Source organism: Aquarana catesbeiana, linkage group LG03, assembly GCF_042186555.1.
Source record: "Aquarana catesbeiana isolate 2022-GZ linkage group LG03, ASM4218655v1, whole genome shotgun sequence".
NCBI lineage: Eukaryota > Metazoa > Chordata > Amphibia > Anura > Ranidae > Aquarana > Aquarana catesbeiana.
The window spans coordinates 693002111-693026708 of record NC_133326.1 but is presented as its reverse complement, the minus strand read 5'-3'; the positions used below and the strand labels follow the sequence as shown (position 1 = coordinate 693026708).

General features: G+C 41.6%; 1 protein-coding gene across 1 annotated transcript; it reads right to left on the bottom strand.

Annotated features, from left to right (window-relative positions):
- Positions 1–9175: 9175 nt before the first annotated feature.
- Positions 9176–10126, bottom strand: LOC141134212 (olfactory receptor 5P55-like). The gene has a single exon (XM_073623794.1). The coding sequence runs from the start codon at positions 10124–10126 to the stop codon at positions 9176–9178; it is 951 nt and encodes a 316-aa protein (XP_073479895.1).
- Between the last annotated feature and the right edge of the window lie 14472 nt (positions 10127–24598).

Below are 24598 nucleotides of genomic sequence, written 5' to 3'. Positions count from 1 at the left end.
ACAAAATCTGGACACAGGGTTGGAGATCTCGTCCCACCCAAGACACTATGGAATCTCCAAAATACAGAGCCCCATGCCAGAATACCAAAACCTGGAGAGAGCTGCGAAAGCAGTTTTCTCCAGTCCAAATCTATGCTCTGCAGTCTAATGCCCTGTACACACGGTCGGATTTTCCGCCGGAAAATGTGTGATAGGACCTTGTTGTCGGAAATTCTGACCGTGTGTAGGCTCCGTCACACATTTTCCATCGGATTTTCCAACACACAAAGTTTGAGAGCAGGCTATAAAATTTTGCGACAACAAAAGCCATTGTCAGAATTTCAGATCGTGTGTACACAAATCCGACGCACAAAGTGCCACGCATGCTCAGAATAAATAAAGAGATGAAAGCTATTGGCTACTGCCCTGTTTATAGTCCAGACGTACGTGTTTTACCGCGTTCAGAATGATCGGATTTTCCGACAACTTTGTGTGACCGTGTGTATGCAAGACAAGTTTAAGCCAACATCCGTTGGAAAAAAATCCTAGGATTTTGTTGTGGGAATGTCCGATCAATGTCCGACCGTGTGTATGGGGCATTACAGTGACAGCATCTCCTACTGTCACATACCCCCCCATTGTCCCTAGCAGTACCAATCTTGGCCAGCTCACACTTTTCCATTTCACAATTTTTGTTCCTCTCCATACTATATTTGAGAGCGTCTCCAGGTACCTCAACTTGTACCTCTTTGCAGGTGACAGACAGAATCTTTGCTTTTGCTGCGTCCATATCCGGCCCCTCCCTTCTTAGGAGGTCTAGCGGGTGAGGCAGTATCCACGCCATTTACTAATCCCTGCTCAGCCGCACCTCGGACCACACTAGCAGGTGTGTCCATCACCACGAAAGGCGGAGATACCTCCAATGTCTCCATCAGCCCTCCAGAGCTCCTTCTGTACTGAACCATATCCGGAAGCACCCTCACAGGGAACCAGGAGATCACTTGCCACACTATTAGAGAGCACCGTACAAACCAGTTCCACTGGTGATTGTTACCCGGCACAGCTTGTACTCCCTGGCTCCACCCATTGGTACTAAGCAGCACCACCACATCCGACTGTAATGGAGGCAACCAGGCATACAAGGAATGCGCTTTAACCAGTTCAAGCAGTTCCACTAGCATATCTGTAATTTCTACACACTCCACATCAATATGCAAAACATTTGTAGGGACCTTTCCCTTATCAGAGACATGCAGGGACTCATTCACTGCAGCTTGAGAGGCCGAGGCATTTAAAGAGTCCTTCATCTCACAGGAAGTACCCATCAAAGCCTGATGTTCCTCTGGAACACTGTCAGATGCATGTCTCCCACTCATCCCCTCCAACACAACAATGAGCCCCTGCAAGTCAACATTTGTTACATTGTCAAATTGACACTTGACATTTAGTGGCTGGGCTGTGGACAACACATCTGCTATACATGAGCCCTTATCTGGTCCTTTCGACTGGAGGGAAATAACCTTTGCAGGGACCAATGCACCCTCAACCACTGGCCACTCTGCGATCCCCCTGTCTGGCATAGCAGTTGTTGTATCCACACCCCTGTCACTCAACATAGCCTTGTCCAGTATGGCTAGCAATTGTTTGGCCCAACTGTCCCAATCCACTGTGCTTCCAGTATGAGTGCTCCGCAGCACCTCATCTGCTCTAGGAGGCACCTGGGATTTTGCAGGGCAAACAGTACCTTTCTCAGTTCTATATTATTTACAACATTTTGACGGCATGCTTTCACTCTTAGATAATGCATCATCAAGCAAGGCAGGCTGCAATACTCCATTTTGGCCAGCTTGGCCTGGGAGCACTAACACACTCAGCTGTGTACTTTCAGTTTTGGCCAGCTGACTTAACCACTTACCAACTGGGTTACACATATGGTGAGTGGACTGCTCACACAAACTCTCACAGCATGGTGTAGACCCAGTCTGTTCCACGAGAGCAAAGTCAGTGCTGTCCTGGAAAATCTCTGGCTCAAACGCATGGAGAGCCCCTGAGACTTCCATGGAAAACCCAGTGGCTCTGTTTCTAGTTGCCAAGAGAGATATCCCCCTTCCTCATTTGTGAACACATCACCAACATGAGTACATTTATCATCAGCAATACCTTTATAATTTTCAGCATTCATAGACATAGCAGTATTATAAGTGTAGCGCCAGCATTTTTGCCTATTGATATAATACAATGTTAGTCTATTGCCCTGTACACACGGTCGGATTTTCCGATGGAAAATGTCCGATCGGAGCGTGTTGTCGGAAATTCCGACCGTGTGTGGGCTCCATCGGACATTTTCCATCGGATTTTCCGACACACAAAGTTGGAGAGCAGGAGATAAAATTTTCCGACAACAAAATCCGTTGTCGGAAATTCCGATAGTGTGTACACAAATCCGACGGACAAAGTGCCATGCATGCTCAGAATAAATAAAGAGATGAAAGCTATTGGCCACTGCCCCGTTTATAGTCCCGACGTACATGTTTTACGTCACCGCATTTAAAACAATCGGATTTTCCGACAACTTTGTGTGACCGTGTGTATGCAAGACAAGTTTGAGCCAACATCCGTCGGAAAAAATCCATGGATTTTGTTGTCGGAATGTCCGAACAAAGTCCGACCGTGTGTACGGGGCATCTGAAAAGTATTATCCCTTTCATGACTAAGCCTATTTTTGAAATTTGGTGTTTACAAGTTAAAATCCGTATTTTTTGCTAGAAAATTACTTAGAGTTCCCAAACATTATATAATTTTTTTTTTCAGAGAATCTAGAGAATAAAATGGAGATTGTTGCAATATTTTATATCACACGGTATTTGTGCAGTGGTGTTTTAAATGCAAATTTTTGGAAAAGGGACACTTTCATGAATTTTAAAAAATCCAAGCAGTAAAGTTACCCCAATTTTTTTGTATAATGTGAAAGATGATGTTACGCCAAGTAAACAGATACCAAACATGTCACCCTTTATAATTGCACGCAGTCGTGGAATGGCGACAAACTACGGTAGCTATGAATTTCCATAGGCGACGCTTTAAATTTTTTTTTGCGGTTACCAGGTTTGAGTTACAGAGGAGGTCTAGGGCTAGAATTATTGCTCTCACTCTGACGATCGCTGCAATATCTCACATGTGTGATTTGAACACAGTTTACATATGCGGGCGCGACTTCTGTATGCATTTTCTTCGCTGCACGAGCTCGCGGGGATGAGGGCGCTTTCAATTTTTTTAATTTTTTTTATTTTATACTTATAAATTGTGTTTAAAAAAAAATTTTTTTTTTTTTTTACTTTTATTGCTGTCACAAGGAATGTAAACATCCCTTGTGACAGTAATGGTGGTGACAGGTACTCTTTATGGAGGGATCGGGGGTCTAAAAGACCCCCGATCCCTCCTTTGCACTTCAAAGTATTCAGATCGCCGAAAACGGTGATTCTGAACACTGTATATTTTTTTAAAACTGGAGCCATTGGCAGCCGAGTAAACGGGAAGTGAAGTCATGACGTCGCTTCTGCGTTTACAATGAGAAGGCTGGAACGAAGCCACCCACAGCTTCGTTCCAGCCCGCCCCCAGCCGCCGAAGGCAGCTGATAGGACACCAGCCTCCCATGCGGGAGGCCCAGTAAGAGCGGCGGGAGGCGGCGGGAGGGGGGATGTCCCCTCCCGCTCCTCCGGTATAACAGCCGAGTGGCTTTTAGCTGCATCGGTTGTTATACTGGGATAGCCGATCGATGGCTCTAAACAATGTTACCGGGATGATGCCTGCAGCTGCAGGCATCATCCCCGTATAACCCCGGAAAGCCGAGTACGCACATCTGCGTACGGTCGGTGGGAAGGGGTTAAAATTTAGTATGTGGCACCATCTAGTGGCCAAATTGTGGAATGGACTGTATTTTATTTTCCTTATTCAAGAATGTGAGGAATGTACAGGAAGTGACTGTTTATTTACATTCTACAATGACCTATCTACCCAGAATGCCGGATGACCTACCCATGAACACTTAGCACTGAAATACATCCTGGGTAGGCTATAAAATGGCCCCATGTGGCCATCTTAGGTGGACGCGTGGCCTGCCTGTGAGGACCTGTGCGGAGATGTTCCAGAGAGCGCTGCCTACACCTGCACCAGAGCGGCACAATCAGCGACTCTGCTGTGCAACAGTGAGCTATAGAGACGCTGGGACAGAACTGAGAAGGATCCAGAGACGACTGTCGGAGCCATCAGAGGGTCCCGGTTCATCTTGCGGAGCGGAGCAGTGTAGCGGCGCCGGCTGGCGGGAAGCAAGACCCAGTGCACCGGAGCGGAGCTGTCCTGCTACACAGACCTGGTTGGGTGAGAGGGCTGTTGCCCAAAGTTTTCCTAACGCACTTTTACACACCTGATTCTGTAACACAGGGTGCTGGGACCTGTAGTTCCACACAAGGGATCTTAAGGAACTAAAGAGTTTCAAACAGGCCTCAAGCCTACCCTTTCCTATACTTCTAGCACTGTGTTACATGAAGTTAATTGCATCGGAGACAGTTGCAGGCTAATACCCTACAAGGATAATCTTCAACATCTACTTTATCTAACCCTGGTTTATTTAACCATTGGATTACAATTTATGATTCGTAAATAGCTAGTGGAAGACAGAAGACAAAGAAAAGACTGCCTCTTTCATTGCAAGGCCTTGCATCCTAACTTCTGGTTAATAGAGTCTACACTCTAAAGTAGGGGGTAGCTCCCTAGGGATTGCATTTGTGCTATATTTAATAACGTTGTCTTCTTGTAGTTACAGGCGCGCACTGGAAGTGGGAAGGTGCCCAGAATTAGGGTATTTCCCATTCTGGCATTTGTCCCACTTGGAGACGCACTTCTAGAGACCAGTTAATAGAATTTTATGCGTACAACCTATTGTGTATATTTATTGGGCTGTTGCGTTACGTTTGTGTGACAGTACCAATATTGTAATACCACTTTTAAACTGATTCCAGTAAAAATTACGTTCCTGGTTAAGTACAACTTGTGTGGAGTGTTGTTCCTTTTCCAGCAGGAGGAACATCGGATACCCAGGTAATAACGAAGGTATACTGTTAATATTATTGCACATTGTGGGGTTATCCTTCACTATTAGTTTCACATTAACACTGCACCACAGCTGTGTCAAGGGGATTGAGTCAAGTCATTGGGGTGTAAAAAGCAGAGTACAGGCCCAATCAAAATATCAGCAGGTCCTTCGGGGGTCATTGCTTCATAAGCTTTATCAGGATGTCCTTGGTCATAACGCACAGCACCCTGTGTGCCGCTCAGCACACCACCCTTCCTCTCCAAAGAGATTATTTTGCTCATTAGGACGGCTCCGTAGCTGACCAGGGAAACTGCTGCAACACCGTGGGCTCCTGGGAGGTTTCCCTGGGCAACTCTGCAGCACCTGTCACTGTCGCTAGGGAACATGGCACACTCACTGCTTTGGTCACCCCTAGCACATATCTCCCAGCACTCTGCTGGATTACCTTAGGTGCATACAAAGTCCATATGTCCTTTTCAGGCCTTGACCTTGCTGCAAGCTGGGTTTTAACCTATGTCTCCCCACTGTTCTGGGTAGCACACTGCAGCAAGTCCATTTTTACACCTACTGCAGATCCCCCCACCGGACACACTGACACTTCACTGGGATCAGTCCCACAAACTGCAACAGTCTTACCATATCCTGCAGCAGATAACTTTGGCTTCATTTGAGTGTGCTGTCTCACAGATGCATCCTCACAAGCCACTGTCTCTTTGTGGCCGAAAGACAACACTGCAGCCTTTCCCGACTCACCAGTGGTGTTCCAGAGCCTTGGGCAATTATAGACCCCATGCCCTAATTGACCACACTCTAAGGATGGCACTGGATGCTGAACTTTAACTCCTTGGCATCTCCTCAATGACTGGCTCTCACTCGTTGCCACGGGATACCACTCCTGAGAACACCGCTGGTCACTATCATCAGTAGGCAGACTTCGGACTACTTGATCCCTCTGTCTGGGAAGCCACTGGTAACATTCTCTAGCAGGTGAGTTCCAGAATTCATGAACTTCCCGTCCAGCTTGGTTACTCCGCGAACATTCCCGTGACAAGGGGCACTGGGCAACAGCATGTCCCCATTCGCTACAATGCTTGCAGTGCAGAGGCCTTCTTGCCTCATGCTGTAGGACCTTTGGGTCCAGGCTGTGAGGGACAATGTCCTCTTTCACTTCCCCTTTAACTCTGGGTGACATGACTAATTTACACCAGTCCACAGCTGATTCACACATGGATGAATTTTCTGGCTTAGCTTGAGCATGTGGGGAAATACCCTCCAGCCATAGTAGCCTTTTCCTTGCTTCAGCAAGGATTGTCTCCTTTTTCTGCTTCGACCGCCCCATCCTTGTGGTCTTGCCCACAACAAATGTAATACAGTTCACCACAGAAAAAAAAGTTTGACTTTTCGTTCACAGGTACACCACCTGCAACATGCAATGCCTTTTGCCTGGATGTACTTCCAATTTGGGGTGATTGTCCCTTTAAAAGGCCAATATTATATGCGTATTGTGACATGGGCCAAATACACTGTATTGTCAAAAGTATTGGGACACCTACCTTTACAGTACACGCACATGAACTTTAATGGCATCCCTGTCTTAGTCCGTAGGGTTCAATATTAAGTTGGCCCACCCATTGCAGCTATAAAGCTTCAACTCTTCTGGGAAGTCTGTCCACAAGGTTTAGGAGTGTGTCTATGGGAATGTTTGACCATTCTTCCAGAAGTGCATTTTTGAGGTAATGCACTAATGTTGGACCAGAAGGCTGGTCATGTTGCACAGTCATGTTGGAACAGGAAGGGGCCATCCCTAACTGTTCCCACAAAGTTGGAAGCATGAAATTGTCCAACATGTCTTGGTATGCTGAATCCTTAAGAGTTCTCTTCACTGAAACTAAGGGGCCAAGCCCAACCCCTGAAAAATAACCCCACACCATAATCCCCCCCCACCAAATGATTTGGACCAGTGCACAAAGCAAGGTACAAAAACACATGGATGAGCGAGTTTGGAGTTGAAGGAACTTGAGTGGTCTGCACAGAGTCCTGACCTCAACCTGATAGAATGCCTTTGGGATGAATTAGAGTGGAGACTGTGAGCTAGGCCTTCTGGTCTAACAGCAGTGCCTGACCTCACAAATGCGCTTCTGGAAGAATGGTCAAACGTATCTGTTTATTTTTAAAAAGAATATGTATTCTGGACATGTGTGTCATGAATTTTGGTTTGATGGATCCAGTATTAGGAACCCACCAGAGAGATGTCCCCATCCTCTGTATTCCTGGGATTCCACACAGGAAGGTCACACCATCCCTCACAATCATCAGAGTGGAAACCTCGGGGGTGATAATATTGTTCCTAAAAAAAGAGTATAACAAGGAGGATGTGGAGTATGGCGTGTTGAAGGAGTTTTCAGGAGGACACAAGGTTATGATGGAGCCACCCAATACCAGGAACCCACCACAGAGATGTCCCTGTCCTCTGTATTCCCGGGATTCCAAACAGGAAGGTCACACCATCCATTTACCATCATCACAGTGGAAACCTGAGAGATCCTAAAGTTGAGGTTAAAGAAGAGAGTTGTGGCTTCACAGCCTGTTTCCTACTGGGCATGCGCAAAATGTGCTGTGCTTTCTGAATGGTCCTGCTGTCTTCTGAGACCTGTGTGTCTCCCAGAAAGCAGGGGGAAAGAATAGGGACCGGAAATTCTGTAGATCGCTGCGATCATTACCCGGAAGTGGGAGCGGGTCCCTGGTTTTGACAGGAGAGGGGAGGGGAGGGTGTGAACAAGTCGAGCTCCTCTTTAAATAGGAAGCACATGGGAGGAGCAAAGGGTTCAAGGCTCACCAGAAACAAGGTACAAGGCAAGATTATCCAAAGGTTCAGACAGGATGATGTTCAGCATCTCAGGTGGCTCACCAGGAAAAGCTACTTCCAGATGCATCTGACCCTCCCTGATACCTTATTTCTCACACAAATACAGAAGGGTGCTTCTTCATGAATATGCTCGCAGGAAAGAATTTTGTAGGACATTTTTTTATTCCAGCACAATTTGATCTAATTAATGAATCCAATGAACCCATGTTTTCAGAAAATGCTACTTTAGAAAGAGAGATGTTAAGTCATTAGTTGGTGACAAGATATTTCCTTTCATTTTTCTTTCTTTTTTGTTTTTTAACTGTAAATGACAGAAAGTCAACAACATTTCACCAATTTGCAAGTCTGCCTTCCACCCCAAAGTCTCCCCTCACAATCTTCCCACTGATTAATCTTGGAAAGCTGTTTAACCATTTTGATCTACATTTTAACCTTGTCTTACTAGCTAATATATTTGCCAATAATTTTCCACTGAACATTTAATTGGAATAATCATATATTGACATTTTTAAAGAAAAAATGTTGAAGAAATAGGTTTGTCCTTATGAGTAAGCACTGATGTGCAAAGCGTGTTGGGCTTTTTTTTTGTAGTGTTTTACTAGCTTTTTGCCACGTTGTTTAAGAAATGTCTGTTGGTTCCTGAACATGATTGATACAGATCATTTCTGAACCTCAAAGTTATATCTACAATCAGGCAAAGGTTAATATCAGTTGTTGGCAAAGGGAGAAGGTGGTTCAGGTCCCTGGAAGGGGTTAGTTGGCGTTGAGTCCACTGTTGGGTAGGTTATTTTTTTGATATAATTGAAACCATTTTGTTAGTCTGACATTGCACTCCTGATGAGGGAGTAGAGAGTGATCCAAAACACACTGTGTGAACAATAAAATAATTTGAATGCTTTACATATTGATATCTGGAATGGAAAATATTTGAGAAAAATTGCTTCCTTTAGATCATTTAGCATGTGCAGCCATGATTTTAAACCTGGCATTGATTCAAGGTAAGCCTTCCCTTTATTGAGAGTGAGTGCTGTGAGAATCATAAGCATGCACTTAGATGGGATTCTGTCTTTTAGTCCTATAGTCAAGTATCCAGTTTGAAGACCTATGTCTAGTCATATTTACCAACACACTTCGTGTGTTATCAAGGCCACTGAAAGTGGTGAACATTTAATGTCTACCCTTACATTAAATGAATCTGGGGGATCCTCTTGGAGGCAAATTTTAAACTGTTATTATTTTAATATTTATTAAAATGAATCCTCGAAAAGTTATTTATGAATTTTCTAATAGCATTTTTCAGATCTTTGTTCCTCAGGCTGTATATAATTGGATTTACCATTGGGGTAACAACAGTATACAGTAATGATAAGAGCTTATTTAGGGTCTGTGTCTGCCCCCTATTAGGTGCCAAATATACACAAGCTAGAGTACCATAAAAGATGAACACAACAGTCAGGTGGGAGCTGCATGTTGAGAAAACTTTCTGTCTGCCAGTAATAGTTGGGATTTTCAAAATGGTGACAATAATATAAGAATATGACACAAAGATGGTGAAGAATGGGAAAACAACAACAATAAAACCCAAGACTGTCGCTTCCAAATGAGCAATAGTGGTGTCGGAGCAGGAGAGCTGAATGATTGGATCAAAGTCACAGAAAAAGTGATCAATGATATTAGGACCACAGAATTGTAAATTTGATATTGTTAAAGAATAAGTCAATAGTAAAAAAAACCCTAAAATCCAGCATAGGATGACCAGTATCCAGCAAACCTGGTAGTTCATTTTCAAAGAATAATGCAATGGTTTACAGATGGCCAAATATCTATCCCAACTCATCACTGTCAGGAGAAGACACTCTGAAGATTCTGTCATAGCAAGGGAATAAAACTGTGTAAGACATTCAGAAAATGACATGATAGTCTTTTTTACCAAAACAGTTCTCATCATGTTAGGAAGAATACCAGTTGACAGTAAAATATCACATATAGACAGCTGGGAAAGGAAGAAGTACATGGGAGAATGGAGGGATTTGCTGTAGGACACCAGTATGATGATCAGGAGGTTTCCACATATTGTCACACAATAAATCAAAAGAAAAAGAAAAAACATCAAAAATGTAATACTTGGAGGAATCTGAAATCCTAAGAGGTGGATTTGAGTAATTCTGGTCACATTTCTCTGATCCATAAGCTGAAGATAGAAAATTACAATCTTACAAATCATCTGTGTCTATTTGATGTGAATGATTTGAGTTCAGTTTGAACTAAAAGGTAGAGAGGAAGTGAGGTATGGAAGGAAAAAAGGAAGTATAGTATGGAAGGAAGAGAGGAATTGAGGTATGGAAGGAAGACAGGAAGTAGGGTATGGAAGGAAGAAAGGAAAGTAAGGTATGGAAGGAAGAGAGGAAGTAAGGTGTGGTAGTTAAAGTATATGTAAACACAGCCATTAAAGCATTAACATATAACAGTAATTTCACAAGTCATTTTCATTATTCGTAAACTTGCAGCTTTCATGAATATAATGTGTAAAATAGATAGTGCAGCGCTAAAATCAAGTCCATAGGTCAGACAATCAAACAGTATCCAAGTGATCTTCAGTCATGGTACAGTATGCAAATGAATCCGTGGGCATATGTGAACCCTCCACGAATGATAAAGATGGCCTCTCACCTTAGCACAGGGACCCTTTAATTACAGAGGGTCAGAAACCCCTTCCCTTTCTGGTAAATTGGTTGTTAAGCAGCAATCCCGACCAGTCTGGATACAGCATTGGACAGTATCTATACAACGTAAGTGACTCCCAAGACACATGGATCATGTAAATAACAAGGGACACACCATAGTGCTCTCTGCAAGATAAACATTTATTGGTGAAGTAAAAGAATAAAACTTACAAACATGGCACTAATCCAGTGCCAGATAATAAGCGAGTGTGTACACAGGATGCGAGATGGTGACGTCACAGCGCTTCCTTCCATACACGTTGCGTCCCTGGGCGGGGACTTCATCAGCGGATACAGAAGCTGCGTGAGCACCCACGCTAAATATTCCAAAAGTAACTATAGCAACCACACGCCACGTCAGTCGAAGCGGCGTGGGGTGGGGACAACTGAGCAGGGACGTAATCCCAGAAGTGTCCCCGCTGATGTAGTGCAGACAAAATAGTAGAAAAAATACCGCTACACCAGCACTTATAATATAAACGTAAAGCCTGCACACCACACAAACATGCAGAACAACTAAGTGTGCTTCGTAGCATAATAAAGTTGATAAAAAAGTTTTTTTTGAAAAAAACTTTTCATTCGGAATAAAGCAATAAAATACAAAAAAATTTAAATCACTTAAAATCATTAAAAAACATCATCATCCGCTACCATCTGCTACAACCACTACACAAAATAAGGATAAAACTTAACGATCAGTAATAAAACAATCAATGTCAAAACCAACATTTAATCCATCAGGGCAGAGGACATGGGTTTCATGTATCCAGTAAGATTCGCGTTTACTTAACTGACGCGACTCTCTCTATGCGCCAGAATTTGAGACCTTTCGGATTTTGTTGATGAAATAATTTAAAATGTTTAGACACATTGTGGGTCTTGAGACCCTTTTTAATATTGTTAACATGTTCTGCCAAGCGAACATATAAGGGTCTGGATGTTCTGCCAATATATTGGAGCCCACATTCGCACTCATTCACAACATGTAGACTACCCCCACCATGTCACAAGTGATTAATTGTTTAATGTCATATTCTCTATTAGTGGCTGATGCCAAGAATTTTTTACATTTTTTAACATTCACTTTTGAGTTTCTACATGGCACAGAGCGACCACAGGCAAAAAACCTCCCAGAAAAGAAAATAATCTGTTTTCAGATGGAACAGGAGGATTAAGAACACTAGGAGCAAGACGGTCTCTCAGAGAGGGTGCCCTCTTATATATGAACTGGGGACTTGCAGGTAAAACAGGGTCCAACACCTTATCCTGTTTTAAGATAGATCATTTTTTTTGGATAAGCTTCTCGAATTTCCGATATTGCACATTGTAATCAAGTATCATATAAATATATCATATATTTTTCATGAACATAATACCTAGTGATCTTTTCATGAAGAGCCTTGTTCAGGAACTCCAAGTTTTAGAGTAACAACACTCTCCCTATGTCTGCTATTTATGCTTCTGCATTGTCACCCTGGTGTATGGGCTTCCAATGGAGATGATAAATGTTGCCTTTGCAATGTAATAATGTGACCTGACACAGCCTAATCATAACAGTGGCAAACCTCCATCCCTAATATATGTTTGGACAAAAAAGAAATAGAGAATTAGACTTTATATGAGGCATGTCACTGAATAAATACCTAGTTTATATTAATCATTAAATTGTTTATTAATTCCAAATCAAGTTGAAAAGTATCAATAATCTTTGGTAAAAGACATAATATACTGTAAATAACAGCACTTGTACACACATACAATTATTACACAAAGTAAAATACAACATGATTAGCAGTACAATTTCATAGATCATTCATCCATTAGTAATAAAAACATAAGCAATTGCTCTTAGTGAACCAAACTTGTCTGGGCATCAGTTCAAAGTTCTTGACACACATTTCATGGCTCATGCCACTCATCAGGAGTAAAATGCTCTGAAATTAAATCAATAACATATCTTTAAGTATAGGATACCCTTTAACCGGTTCCCAACCGGCCACCACAGTTATACTGCGGCAGAAAGGCTCCCATGGGTGAGCCGTCGTAGCTGAATGTCGGCCCTTTAAGATGCTGTAGGAGGCGTGCCCACAGTGTGTGCCTAGAGCCATCGTGAGTGCCTGGCGGGCATGATGACCGCTGGGCACCCGCAATCACTCGTGACAGAGCGAGAACTGGGATCTGTGTGTGTAAACACACAAATCCCAGTCCTCTCAAGGGAGAGGAGAGAGTTTGTGTGTTCATACTAAGTATGAACACCAATCTCTCTCCTCCCCTACTCAGCCCCATCCCCCAAACAGTTAGTACACACCCAGGGAACACAGGTAACCCCTTGATCACCCCCTAGTGTTAACCCCTTCCCTGCCAGTGACATTTATACAGTAATCAGTGCATTTTTTTTAGCTCTGATCGCTGTATAATTGTCAATGGTCCCAAAAATTGGTCAAAAGTGTCCAATTTGGCTGCCGCAATATCGCAGATCACCGCCATACTAGTAATATAAAAAATAATAATAAAAATGCCATAAATCTATCCCCTATTTTGTAGACTCTATAACTTTTGTGCAAACCAATCAATATATGCTTATTGTGTTTTTGGTTTTTTTTGCCAAAAAATATGTAGAAGAATACATATCGGCCTAAACTGATGAAAACATTAGGTTTTTTGAGAAAAAAATGGGATATTTATTATAGCAAAAAGTAAAAGATATTGTGTTTTTTTCAAAATTATCATTCTTCTTTTGTTTATAGCGCAAAAAATAAAAAATGCAGAGGTGTTCAAATGCCACCAAAAAAAAGCTCTATTTGTAGGAAAAAAAGGACATCAATTTTTTTGGGGTATAGCATCGCACGACCGCGCAATTGTCAGTTAAAGCGATGCAGTGCCGTATCACAAAAAATGGCCTGGTCAATGAGCAGCCAAATCTTCTGGGGCTTCTGGGGCTGAAGTTGTTAAAAGGAGAACCATCTCTCAAAAAAAGAGGTCTATAACTTACAAAAAGGTCCAATAGACACACCCAACCTATATCCAAGGGAAGACAGGGGACAGGGATGATTATCTCCCTGGGGGCTGAGGTTAGGAACCCCATCCAAACCGGGGACATCAGAGACCAGGCGACCATATCACAAACATGTGCATCTTGTGTGTGCTTGACAATCCACACTGCTCTGCAAGGATATGTAAATGAAACCATGTGAATTGAATGAACTATTGATGAGGTGAACATATACCAGTGACTGAATGGAGGTGATATATGGTGTGTGATTGCTACAGTGAACTGGAGTGTGCTAGCTAAAGGGACTGCTATCAAGAAAGATGTGTGTGCATGTACCCACCAAAAATAAAGCCAAATCCAAACCCACCATGTGATAACTATGTGCACTCCATAATGATAGTGAAATATGAAAATGTGTTGTGTGTATGATATAGATGAGCCTCTGTTACCTTATATATATGATTCTGTGGATGTGAGTATGCCTGGGATCCCTCTCGTGTGAATGGTCTCTGTAGATTGTCCAGCTGGCCAACCTGGGCTGCTTTTATCCCCAGTGAGGGGCGGGTCCCCACCAACGTCATCAAAAACCCCCGCCAATGCAGCGGGAAATGGCGTCAAGCTTTGGCTTCATCAGTGGCATATACAGTGAATCCACTGCGGAACCAAGCAAGTCCCAGACCCAACTAGATGGAAAGGGGGGAAGAGATCCACCCTATGCTCAGGCGTTATGACGCACTGAGCAGGGTGTCCAGTCATGACGCCAATGTATAGAAGGCAAGGCCCCGCCCCAAGCCTGTTTAGAGGGGAAGGAGGGAAAGAGGAAAGACTGCCATGCATCACAGCCCCAGGGTCAAAAACCATCCTGTCACCCCCCTCTCTCCCCGAAAAGGGGACTCACTTAGAGCTAAAGGAAGTATACTATATTGTATCCTATATACTGTGTCTGATACCCCTATGTTCCAGCAATAAAAGCCAGAGTGTATGACTACAGATATATTTGTATTTATGCCGATTTAAATTTTACAGACAGTTGGCTCAATAAAGAAGGATGTATTAGTGTGGATGAGTGATAAATTGTTTGATTATGGTATGGCAGGTGTCTAGGAAAGTAGGTGATTTCCAAGCACCCACAAGCACACACAAGATGCACATGTTTGTGATATGGTCGCCGGGTCTTCACCCGGCTGCTGTCCCTGGTTTGGATGGCATTCCTCACCTCAGCCCCAGGGGAGATCATCATCCCTGTCCCCGTCTTCCCTTGAATATAGGTTGGGCGTCGCTATTGGACCATTTTGCAAGTTATAGACCTCTTTTTTTGAGAGATGGTTCTCCTTTTAAAGGGTATCCTATATTTATAGAAATGTTATTAATTTCATTTTAGAGAATTTTACTCCTGATGAGTGGCATGAGCCATGAAACGTGCGTTGAGTACACTTTGAACTGACGCCCAGACAAGTTTGGTTCACTAAGGGCAATTGCTTGTTTTTATTACTAATGGATGAATGATCTATGAAATTGTACTGTTAATCATGTTGTATTTTACTTTGTAAAATAATTGTATGTGTATACAAGTGAACTGTTATTTACAGTATATTATGTATTTTACCAAAGATTATTGATACTTTTCAACTGGATTTGGCATTAACCACTTCCCACCCGCTGGCCGTCATATGACATCCTTGACTTTGTTCCAGGATATCTGAATGATGGGTGCAGCTACAGGCATCATTCAGATATTGTCTTTTAGAGCCGGCGATTCCCTACCCCATAAGAATGATCATAGCAGCTGTTCAGCTGCTTGATCATTCTTAAGGGCGGCAAGAGGGGACACCCCCCCGCCACCCTCTGGTGCTTCTACCGACCCACCTCTGATATTGGTGAGTCGGAGAACGGATCCGCTGGCCCCAGATGTCGACCATAGAGATTTCTGGTGGACTAGATGGTCCCCGGAGTCTCTATGATTGTTCGGAGGCCGGGCACAATGTTATGGCGCCGCCTTGGCTGGGAAGCTGAGATCGTTTTTTTTATTTTTTATTTCAGGCTTCCCAGCCTAGAGGTGAGATGTGGGGCCTTATTGACCCCGTATTTCACTGTAAAGAGGACCTTTCATGCTTATTCCTATTAAAAGGGATGTTTACAATCCTTGTAATAGGAATAAAAGTGATCTGAAAATGTGTCAAACTAGAAAAAAAAAAATAAAATAAAAAAAAAAAAAAAAAACATTTAAAGTGCCCCTGTCCCTGTGTGCTCGCACATAGAAGCAAACGCATTTGTAAGTCTCACCCACATATATAAACGGTCCTCAAACCTGACATGTGAGGCATCACCATGCACCTTAGAGCGAGAGCAATAATTATAGCCTTAGACCTCCTCTGTAACTCAAAACATGTAAAAAACCAGTAAAAAATTTTAAAGTATCACCTATGAGGATTTTTAAGTAACGAAGTATGGCGAGTGTGAGCAATTTTGAAGTGTGACATGTTAGGTATCTATTTACTTGGCATAACATCATCTTTCACATCATGCAAAAAAATTGGGCTAACTTTACTGTTTTTTTTTTTTTAAGCATGAAACAGTTTTTTTTTCCCAAAAATTGCTGTGCAAATACCGTGCGAGTTAAAAAGCTGCAACAACCACCATCTTTTTATGTAGGGTGTCTGCTTAAAAAACATATATAATGTTTGGGGGTTATATTTAATTTTCTAGCAAAAAAAAAGATGATTTTTACATGTAGGAGAAAAAAGTGAGAATTGGCCTGAGTAGCAAGGGGTTAATAAACTATTTAATGATTAATATAAACTAGGTATTTATTCAGTGACATTCCTCATATAAAGTCACATTCTTTCCTTCTTTTTTGTCCAAATGTTGCCTTTTCAACACATATTGTCACTATTGTCTCCATGAGGATACCCACCCAATAAATACCATACAGCCATCACTGAGGTGCATGTAGACAGAAAGCAGCCTAGAAAAATTACAGAAAATCTTCAGTACAGAGGCGCAATTAAGAGGGAAAAAAAAGCAAGTATTTCTTTTTAAATCAATTGTTTATGATGCAGAGGTTTTAGCTAACTAAACAAACATGAAATAGCCCAATTAGATTGTAATTTGTTGGGGACAAGTCTAGTAAAAAAAAACTGCATTGTGAATGGTTGATATAAGTTACTGTATGAGGATAATTTTTATGTTTCAATAGTTTTTTCTGAAAAGATTAAAAAGTTTATTTTCAAGAGTAATATAAGTATCATAAGGCTGTGGGAACGACCTATATGCAATATCATTACATGTCAACACGGATCATTTTTAAAAAGAAGCAAAAGAAAAAAAAAATGTCTTAATGTTAGTTAAAATTGAATACGCAATTCTCCAAATACTATTAGTGGTGAATCAAGGTATTATCAAAAGCCACCCAAAAATATCTGCAATGTAATACTGACAAAGGGACGGTGAAACCATGCTCCACATGCTTATATTTCAAATTGCATATATGTTTTTTCAGTGATCATTTCATTATATACAAAGATTTAAAAATAATTTTAAAATATACCTGTAGGGATGAAAGCACTGAAATTTACAGCACTTATGGTATGCAATGGTCAATTAATAAAATCAGCACAGCCAAAGATGTTTGTCCACTGAATGTTAAATGTTTTTCAGTGAGTAGTATTCCTGCTTTTATAAATAACAGGAATTAATGACATGAAACTCCGGGGGTCTCTTGTGTGCAATATTATTTTCTTGGGATTCATTATTTTTACTACACTGGGAAATTACTTATTGATGATTTATAAATAACTACAATTAATTACATTGAGGCACTGGAAGTCTGTAGTGCTTATGTCCACTTGGGATTAGATATAATACATAGAAATATATTTATTGATTATTATTATTTTAGAAAATAAACCTAGCACAAACCTAATATCAAAAGTCAAAACATTTTGGTAGATTTGGATAAGATACAGTAGAGTTAGAAAAGTCAGGTTCAAAACCTCCGTCTCACCTTCCCCTCTCCTCCCCCCCTTACCCCTGCTCTACACTCCCCACAACCCTCAAGATTTATCTGCAAACGCTCCTTGCATTAGGAGTCTCTTCAGAAATATGAACTTATTCGGATAGAACCGACATGTTTCAGAAATAGCTACTCTTACACTCCCCCTGCTGGGCACAGATAGTTCCTTATAGGGGTGCCCGGGAGAGGGAGTAGAGCTCATATGGTCGGTCAACATTAAACATTAAAAACTAATACTTATCTATTACAAATCACCATTCGCAAAATCCAACCATACATATATACAGAGAAAACCTTACTGTTATAGGTACCAATGACTCTCCTCTTAGGTTACACCAGCATTATCATCGTATGCCACAGGGTTGGAGCTAACATTTGCACTCACGACGTATAAACTGGTCTTCTCTTCCTGCTGATATTAACCAGCGAAAAGTGCAGCTACAATTGTTGATACTATGTTCCATAAGGTACTGCTTTATCCCTTAGGATTTACTTGTTATATTCATTTTATGTTTCCTTATGACATATACCTCTGTAACTCCTGTTGTAATCTTGTGAAAACTCAATAAAATATCTTTAAAAAAAAAAAAAAAGAAAAGTCAGGTTTTCACTGCTGTATGCATCTCCACTGAAGATACTTGCAGACTGGCTGAATGAAATTCCTAAATTTTGAGTTGGCACTTAATAGTAATTAAATAGAGATATTCCAATGTTGAGATTTCAAATCTGAGAACAATATATTTAATTCTCTAAATTAAAGACCTCCATAATAGGATTCATCACAATTCCAGAGATATTGCACATACATTCTAATGCCCCGTACACACAATTGGACATTCCGACAACAAAATCCATGGATGGATGTTGGCTCAAACTTGTCTTGCATACACACGATCACACAAATCTTGTCTGAAATTCCGAACATCAAGAACGCGGTGACGTACAACACGTACGAGGGCACTAGAAAAGGGACCCAAGTGTGCCACCCTTTGGGCTCCTTCTACTAATCTTGTGTTAGTAGAAGTTTGGTGAGAGACGATTTGCGCTTTTCAGCCTCGTGCTTTTCAGATCGTTACTGCTCCTCAGTTTGTGCTTGTGGGTTCGTATCTGGTTTTCAGTGCGTGTAGTCAGTTCCCATTTGTTTTTCAGTGCGTATTTTTATATTACGTATTTGATTCCCAGTGCATTCTTGTCTGCTCCTTTCTGATTTTCAGCTCACACTTCTCTGGCCTTTCTGTTTTTCAGTGTGTTCTGTTAGTTCGTTCTGACCAGCCGACCGTTTTGAAGCCATGTTGCGGCTATGTACTCCTCGTAGAGTTCGTGCTATGCAGGGGCTTGGTGTTGGGGTTCTTATTACTTTGACCCAAGCCCAGTCCCTGAACAGGGTGGGGAGGAGTTCATGAACCAAGAATTGGTTACTCCAGCGTGACCAATTCTTGCACATGCCTTTGTTGCGGGAGATACAGTAGAATAATCCTGATGATTTCAGGAATTATCTCCGGATGACGGACCCCATTTTTCACCGTTGGCTTTGCTGTCCCCTTATATTACCAAGCAGGACACCTGCATGTGGCAAGCCATCACTCCGGAGCAGAGGCTAATCACCACGTTGCAATACTTGGCGATGGGGAGAAGTCTGCAGGACATCAAGTTTTCAACAGGCATCTCCCCCCAGGCTCTGGGGATCATTATTCCAGAGACCTGTTTTGCTATCATACAGGTCCTGCAGAAGAAATAATTTAAGGTAAGATTTCTCCTTTAACATCACATTGTATGTATTTAATGTTTGCTAATGTATTGTAATTCTTTCATCATTCCCTACTTACCATGATTGTAATATGCTGTGAATGTCCCCTTTGTCCTCATGCATGCTGGAAGCTTTTAATGCTCCTTTTTTGTCCTTCATGCATATTTGCCTTCACTAACCTCCCAGCATGCTATCCCGGGCCCATACACACCTAGTCTAGTCACTTAACAATGTATTTTGTCAGCTCCATAGTACTGCTTCACCCTAAACACCCCCTAAAACGTGTTTAAATGTTATTTGTGTGCTTAAATTCATGCAGAGTGCCAGAGGCTTTTTTTGGGGTCCCAAAATCATTTGGAACCCTCCCTCCCCCCAACCGCTAAGTCAACCAATACTGATCCTCTATCTACTGACTTTGCCAAACCCATACACACTATACCTACCTCTTTTGTGTTCATATTTATGGATGAATTCACCAAAGCATGTAGTGAAAGGGCCTGCGTGAATACTTTCAAATGGTACTGTTTAAAGTTTTGTTCTCCTATTATCTTGATAGGTCATTGCAGAATGTCAAAAAGTGCTTCAATTTGGACAGTGGGGCTTATTTACGAAGCATTTGTGCCATGACTTGCGGTGCACGCCGATGCGCAAATGACATCTTCGTATTGACAAAGCATTTGCGCCGGTAACACAGCGCGATCCCCCATTTACTATTCTCTTCCCAGCGCATGGTAAGAGGTGATCTGTAGGCCACTATAGACCTGGTGCATGGCATCTTTAACTTCAAATATAGCTGCGAGTAGTTTTAAATAACTTTTATTCCTTAAGGGCCAGTTCACACCACATGCAGTCCAATGCATTTTTTTCTGCATCAAAAATGCACGGAAAGTAGGTTATATGGTTTTCAATGGCATAGTTCACACCAGTGTTTGCAGTTCCAGTGCGTTTCCAGTTCCCTCCAAAAAAGTAAAACATGCTGCATTTTTTATGCACTGGACTGTACTGGAACACTGTAATATGCATCAAAAACGCACTGAAATGCACCTAAATGCACCAAAAATGCACTGCAACACACTTGTCCTTATTTAAGGTTAAGAAAAATGAGGGGGGAAAGCACTGGACTGCAACAAAAATGCAACAAAAACGCACTGGAACGCATAAAAAACATGCATGCAGAAAAGCACCTGGAACGCATCCGGACTGCGTTTCTATGGTGTGATCTGGCCCTTAGGACCCTTAGGGCCAGTTCACACCATAGAAACACGGTCCGGACGCGTTCCAGGTGCTTTTCTGCATGCACGTTTTTGATGCGTTCCAGTGCGTTTTTGGTGCATTTTTGATGCAGTCCAGTGCTTTTTCCCACCCCTCTTTTTTCTTAACCTTAAATAAGGACAAGTGCATTCCAGTGCATTTTTGATGCGTTTTACAGCTTTCCAGTACAGTCCAGTGCAGAAAAAATGCAGCATGTTCTACTTTTTGTTCTGGAACTGGCAAGCACTGGTGTGAACTATGCCATTGCAAACCATATAACCGAATTTCCATGCATTTTTGATGCATAAAATATGCACTGGACTGCATTGGTGTGAACTGGCCCTTAAGCAATTTGGCATATTTAAAGGCATTTCTCCTTGTTTCGTTTTTGGGGTTGTCCAATTGGTGACATTGATATATGTCCCTTAGGGTGGGACCTGGGCCCCATACCCATTTTAAGGCCAATAAATAGAAGATAAGCCAGCCAAGTGGGGACTAGTAAAATTGCCAAGTCAGTTCCCTTAGACTGCAATGGTATTTGTTGTATAACTTTTGCACATATTAGGCTCTTTAGTTGCCCCCCTGGACTGGGGGTGTTTTGTCCCATCTGTAATTTTGGTGCACGCTGGATGATGTGCTTAATTTTGGACAGTGGGGTGGCTTATTTTGTGCTAGCTGCATTTGGGTTGTTCTGGGCATGCTCAGGGACTTTGGGTTTTTTTTTGGTGGTGCTTTTTGTGTGTGAACATTACTTGGATGTTTCTGGGCATGCTCAGAGTGTGTTTTTTGGGTTAGTAATTTAAGGGCATCCTTAACAGGTGTACCCACTTTGAAGTTCAGTCTCTACATAGGGTGAGCTTGCATTTTGTGTGTTTCATGGACTGTCCATGTGTTTGCAATTGCCTCATTAGCACACAAACCTATGTTATATAAAGCTTGCAGATAGCAAGGGAGACCGGCAAGGGAGTACATTTGGGTGTCCTTATCAAGTTTCTAACACATGTATTTTCTATTTGTATTTTGTTTGTTATGTTGTTGCAAAACAGATGTGTTTTTATGCAATTTGTTACTTTGGTTTGTTGTTTTTTTTTGGGTGGTGGTTATTTTACCATGAAATCTTTTTTATGTTGGCAATTTTTGTTTTTACATTGTTCACTTTGATTTAACTGTCTGTGCTGCCTTATTTTTAAAATTCTTTCTCAAGATGTTGTGCCTAATGTTGTTTTAATCCTTAATAGATGTCCATTTGTGGGTGCACTCCTTTTAACTCCTGTTAATTTACACTGCAAAAGGGTCAAACCTCAAACCTATTCTGTTAGTGTCTCAAATTAACATACATGTGTGTGTATTTTGCTTTCCTTGCTTCTTTTCCAAGTCCTGTTTTTTTTTTGGACCAATAAAATTGTTTCAAATTCTTTGTTTTATGTGTGTTCTTTTCATGCAACGGATTTCCCAGCTGCAGCTTAACTAGGCTGATTGGCATGTCTTAGACAAATCCCTTTTTTCATTTTTTTTTTTTTTTTTTAGTTTTAAGTTACTTTCCTGGTGTCTTCATGGTAGCACATGCATGGATTGTTCGTATGCTGCCACACTATTGTATGCCTCTATTATTCTTCCTATGTGGCATATGCGAGGCGGCTTATTGGAAGTGACCAGGAGAAAACTGGTATCCTCTTAACCACTTGACCACTGGGCACTTAAACCCCCTTAATAACCAGACCAATTTTCAGCTTTTGGTGCTCTCACATTTTGAATGACAATTACTCAGTCATGCAACACTGTATCTATATGAATTTTTTGTCCTTTTTTTCACACAAATAGAGCTTTCTTTTGGTGGTATTTAATCACCGCTGGGTTCTTTATTTTTTGCGCTATAAAAGAAAAAAGACCGAAAAATCTGTAAAAAAATTAATTTTTCTTCGTTTCTGTTATAAAATTTTGAAAATTAGTAATTTTTCTTCATATATTTTGGCCAAAATTTATACCGCTACATATCTTTGGTAAAAATAACCCAAATTAGTGTATATTATTTGGTCTTTGTGAAAGTTATAGCGGCCACAAGCTATGGTGCCAATATCTGAAAATTGATCACACCTGAAGTACTGACGGCCTATCTCATTTCTTGAGACCCTAACATGCCAGAAAAGTACAAATACCCCCCAAATTACCCCTTTTTGGAAAGAAGACATTCCAAGGTATTTAGAAAGATGCATGGTGAGTTTTTTGAAGTTGTCATTTTTTCCCACAATTCTTTGCAAAATCGAGTTTTTTTTTTTTCTTTTTTTTTTTTTCACAAAATTGTCATATTAGCAGGTTATTTCTCACACACAGCATATGCATACCACAAATTACACCCCAAAACACATTCTGCTATTACTCCTGAGTATGGCGATACCACATGTGTGAGACTTTTACACAGCGTGGCCACATACAGAGGCCCAACATGCAGGGGAGCACCTTCAGGCATTCTAGGAGCACCCATGCCAATTCTGACATTTCTCTCCTACATGTAAAAATCATCATTTATTTGCTAGAAAATTACATAGAACCCCAAAACATTATATATGTTTTTTTAGCAAAGACCCTAGAGAATACAATAGCGGTCATTGCAACTTTTTATCTCGCACGATATTTGCGCAGCAATTTTTCGAACGCGTTTTTTTTGGAAAAAAAAATGTTTTTTGCTTTAAAAAAAAACAAAACAGTAAGGTTAGCCCAATGTTTTTGCATAATATGAAAGATGAAGTTACGCCGAGTAAATAGATACCTAACATGTCACCTTTCAAAATTGCACACGCTTGTGGAATGACGCCAAACTTCGCCACTTAAAAATCCCCATAGGCGACGCTTTAAAATTTTTTACTGGTTACAAATTTTGAGTTACAGAGGAGGTCTAGGGCCAAAATTATTGCTCTCGCTCTACCGATCGCAGCGATACCTCACATGTGTGGTTTGAACACCGTTTTCATATGTGGGCGGGACTTACGTATGCGTTCGCTTCTGCATGCGAGCACACGGACAGGGGCGCTTTAAAAATTTTTTTTTTTTTTTTTATTGTTCATTTTACTTTATTTATTTTAGTTTGACACTTTTTTCCCAAAAAAAAATTTTTTGATCACTTTTATTCCTATTACAAGGAATGTAAACATCCCTTGTAATAGGAATATGGCATGACAGGTCCTCTTTACAGTGAGATATGGGGTCAATAAGACCCCACATCTCACCTCTAGGCTGTGCCTGAAATAAAAAAAAAAAAAAAAAAAAAGATCCTGGCATCGATCGTAGCGGTGAGTCGGTAGAAGCACCGGAGGGCGGCGGGAGGGGGGGACGTCCCCTCTCGCCTCCCGTAAGAACGATCAAGCAGTGTAACAGCCGCTATGATTGTTCTTATGGTGTAGGGAATCGCCGGCTGAAAAAGATGATATCTGAATGATGCCTGTAGCTGCACCCATCATTCAGATATCTCCGCACAAAGTCAAGGACGTCGTATGACGGAAGGCCAGAAGTGGTTAAAACGCTTTTTTTTTTTAACACAAAGTTGTCCATTTATACAATATTTATAACACATAGCATGTACATACCAAAAATAACCCCCCAAAATAGATTCTCCTACTCCTCCTGAGTACGGCGATACCCCATGTGTGAGACTTCCACAGCCTGGCCACATACAGAGGCAGAGTATGGCTGAGCATGGCTGGGTATGGCTGAGCATGGCTGGGTATGGCTGAGCATGGCTGGGTATGGCTGAGCATGGCTGGGTATGGCTGAGCATGGCCGAGTATGGCTGAGCATGGCCGAGTATGGCTGAGCATGGCTGGGTATTGCAGAGTATCGCCGAGTATGACTGGGTATGGCAGAGTATGGCTGAGCATGGCTGAGCATGGCCGGGTATGGCTGAGCATGGCTGGGTATTGCAGTGTATCGCCGAGTATGAC

What these genes read in the sequence shown, in the direction of transcription:
- LOC141134212 (XM_073623794.1), bottom strand. Translation starts at nt 10,126, where the DNA reads ATGGATCAGAGAAATGTGACCAGAATTACTCAAATCCACCTCTTAGGA.